General features: G+C 30.4%; 1 protein-coding gene across 1 annotated transcript in view; it reads right to left on the bottom strand.

Annotated features, from left to right (window-relative positions):
• Positions 1–3,823, bottom strand: part of LOC107653383 (synaptic vesicle glycoprotein 2C-like) — an 85,973-nt gene that overhangs the window by 25,965 nt on the left and 56,185 nt on the right. The window contains exon 5 of the mRNA XM_016440086.1: positions 3,383–3,389. Within this exon, the coding sequence (XP_016295572.1) occupies positions 3,383–3,389 (7 nt within the window). The remainder of the gene's footprint in view (positions 1–3,382; positions 3,390–3,823) is intronic.

Here is a 3,823-nt window from a genome sequence, read left to right on the forward strand (position 1 = left end):
GAGTTCATTCTGCTCATCTCTCTATCTGTCCAACACACGAGCAAACGACTGCGCTAAATCACCCACAGCACATGTGCTGCATCCTTCTCTCTTTCATTCCTTCTTTCTGTAATCTACACTATTTCTAAAAACAATGTCTGAACCCTCTGGTACGGTCATTTCTGACTAAAAAATTTTCCTTTTTAAAAAATGTTTTACTTCATCGGAATGGTACGAAACTTGGTAAAGGTTTTGGCACTTGTTATGTGCACACACACACACACACACACACACACACACACAAAATAAATAAATAAATCGTGGACATGATTCAAGAAGGTTAAATGGTCCTGAAAAAAAATTGTCACATTTGTATTGTTCACAATCAAGTCAAAAATAACTGCATTGTAAACGAATGGGAAACAACGTTCATCTAGAGGAAACGTTTGGTACTGCGCTCAAACTAAATCTGGCTGAACGCTCATTTTTTGTGATATTAACCTCCAATTTAGAACACAACTTGTTTACACAACTTGTTTTATGCCTTTCATTTTTCTTGCAGTTTTAAGAGTAAAACATGTTTTGGAAAATGTATGTTTCATATAAAATTTAAAAAATAAATTTTTTTCATAATAATAAACGTACACTTCTATAATTTCTATAAGGCTGCATTTATTTAGCAAAATACAGTAAAAATTAAATATTGTTAACATTTTAAATATCTGTTTTCTATGTGAATATGTATTAAAGTGTAATGTAAATGCAATGTATATTTATTCCTGAAATCAAATTTTTTGAGATATCAACCTCAAATTTGGAACACAACTTGTTCAGATTTATGGCTTTCATTTTCTTGAAGTTTTAGAGTAAAATGTTTAGAAAAATATATAGTTCATATAAAATTTTACATTTTTCTATTTTTTAACCTTTTTTCGTAATAATAAACGTAAACTTCTATAACTATTTTTAGTTTCACCTTTTAAACTTTTTTTTAATTTCAACCATAATTCCTTACGAATATTAACCATGGTAATACTACATATTAATACAACCATAGTTTAACCATGCTGAAAAACTGTGGTAATTCAAATACTAGTCAAGAAGTCAAAAAAACAATGGTTACTACACTTTTACTACAATAAAGCCATGGTTAATTTTCGTAAGGGATGCGCAAGTGTTTTCTTTAAAAAGAGACCAAACTTCAGTCTGTGCTCCAAAGCATTCAAGATTCACCACAGTTTCTAAAGAAATTTCATTTTCAGGTCTATGCTTAAAAAGTGTAATAAACGGATCATCACTGTTCCATAAATATAATTTAGTACCATAAAATCCCCTAAAAATCAAAATGATTAAATAAAGAAACATTATCAAACTAAAATACAGTACATTAATTTCATTGAAAAAAAATCTGTCATTTTTGACCACGACACAAACAACACCAAGGGTTAATAAAAGTCAGTATGATTTCTTCACCAAGTGTGTGTTTCACGGTCAAATTACGTAACATGTACACTCGAAGGCATCTGTGATTGACATCTCTTTATCCGGGACTACAGAATATCTCCATCCGCTCCGCCTGCTGTCTAATTGATCGATCAGAGTTATTGAGCCGACCACAGGCTGACTGTGTGTGCTTTACAGGATTGTGTTAAGTTCCTGTTGCTAATGCACGTGTGTGTGTGTGTGTGTGTGTGTGTGTGTGTGTGTGTGTGTGTGTGTGTATTAAATAACTATAACAAATATTGAATGATTAAATGCAATGTAATAGGAAAGGACTGTTCACATTAAATAAAACGAAATATTAAATTTATTTATTTAAAATATTTGTAATATTAGCAAAAAAATAAAAATATTTTATATTAAATATTTTATATATACATATATAAAATTGTAATAGAAGTGCAAAAAGTTTGCTTAAAATGCAAAAAATATTTGTAATATTATTTTTATTTTAAAATATTAAAAATAAATATTGTAATTAGGGCTGAAACGATTCCTCGAGTAACTCGAGACTCATCATGAACACACACACACACACACACTCTCATTACAAGGAAAAAACCCTCCATTACATCAAAGGGCGGAAAAAAGCAGCTTGTCGTCTTTACAGCATGTGAGTACAGACAGAAACGTGTGGGTAAAAAGACAGAGGTGAATAACAGAGGCTCTGCTCCAGAATCCAGTCAACTCCTACAGACTCCAGTTTAAGATAGCTGAGGTGCTTTCAGTACAAGAAGCGCTAAGATACCTTCAGCTGATTATTTTCTAACACTGTCGACATAATGTGTTATCATATGGAAAAAGTAAGAGAAATTACATGTTACAAGATGTACACTACAGTTCAAAAGTTTGGGTTTGTTGGTGCCTTTTTAAAAAAATGTTGTAAGAAGTTTCTTCGGCTCACTAAAGCTATATTTATTTGATCAAAAATACAGTAAAAATTGTGAAATATTATCATAATTTCAAATAACTGTTTTCTATGTGAATATATATTAAAATGTAATTTATTCCTGTGTTATAGAATTAATAATAAATAAATACTACAAATATTGAATCTAATAGACATACAAGTATATTTATAGTCAACATTACTATTGATTTATTTCTGTTTTTTTCACCATGATAAATGTGATGCTGCTTTAGAATTTAGCATAAAATATGTAATTAAATAAAAAATGTAATTTAAATTATATGCATTATTCAATATTTGTAACAGTAGCTATAAAAAGTATTGAATAACTAAATAGTAAATATTATTTACAAACATTACATATTATACAGTACATATTAAAACAACTATAAAACCTACCAGTATATTTATAGTCGACATTACTTCTGATATATTTTCCTCTTTTCTTTTTTAAACCATGATAACTTGTCAAATTTGGTAAATGATTCACTCAAAAACATTTTTAATTATTTGATTTATTCAATATTTATAATAGCAGCAATAAAATGTACTGTCATTGTTAAATAAATATCAAATATTATTTATAAACATTAAATATATAATAACTATTGTAAAACATTAAAAAATATTGAATGAAATGGACCTAGAAGTATATTTATAGTCAGCATTACTCTTGTTTTTTGTTGTTTGTTTTTTACCATGATTCTGCTACTGTACAATATATTCTGGGCTTGCCATATCAATGCAGGATATGTGCAATTCTCCCTTAACTTTAAACAAAAAATGAGGAAGCATCATTTTCCTGCTAACAGTTCTTACGTCAGTAGTCTGACTAAGATGTTGACTAGATAGGCAGCTCTGTGGGATTTGAAACAAAGCCTGTGTGTGAATGATAAGAGCACATGAGAGTTAATCAAGTCTAAGTGTAGAATATTGATCTGCATCTGCATGAACCAATCATAGAGAAAGAGAGAATAAAGCAGGAGGATTAACAACTACGCTTAGTCAAATAATTCAATATGCATCAAATGAACATGCAAATGCATTACAGTGTTTGATGAAATCAAGAAATGAGCTCTGCATTGCTGAACAACACCAAGAATCATAAAATATCTGTTTCACCATATATCCTACACAGACATGATGCAACAAGTTCCCAGTGACCAGTCCTTTTTCTGTCCTCGTTGAAAGACAAATGCTGCAAGATGCAACACAATCACAGCCAATCACCACATAAATAATGACAGTGACTGCTGCTGATGCAACATAGTTGTTTTCATTTGAAAAAAAAAAACTATTGTCATATCTAGGGCTGCACGATAAATCGCATGCGATATTTAACGCGCATCTTGTCAGTAAAGCCATTCTGTAATCAGCGGTAAATCTCCATCACGTGTGGGCTTTCACATGGAGCAGCATTAACTACACAGAGCC

Source organism: Sinocyclocheilus anshuiensis, unplaced genomic scaffold (genome assembly GCF_001515605.1).
Source record: "Sinocyclocheilus anshuiensis isolate Anshui unplaced genomic scaffold, SAMN03320099.WGS_v1.1 scaffold1151, whole genome shotgun sequence".
NCBI classification, from domain to species: domain Eukaryota; kingdom Metazoa; phylum Chordata; class Actinopteri; order Cypriniformes; family Cyprinidae; genus Sinocyclocheilus; species Sinocyclocheilus anshuiensis.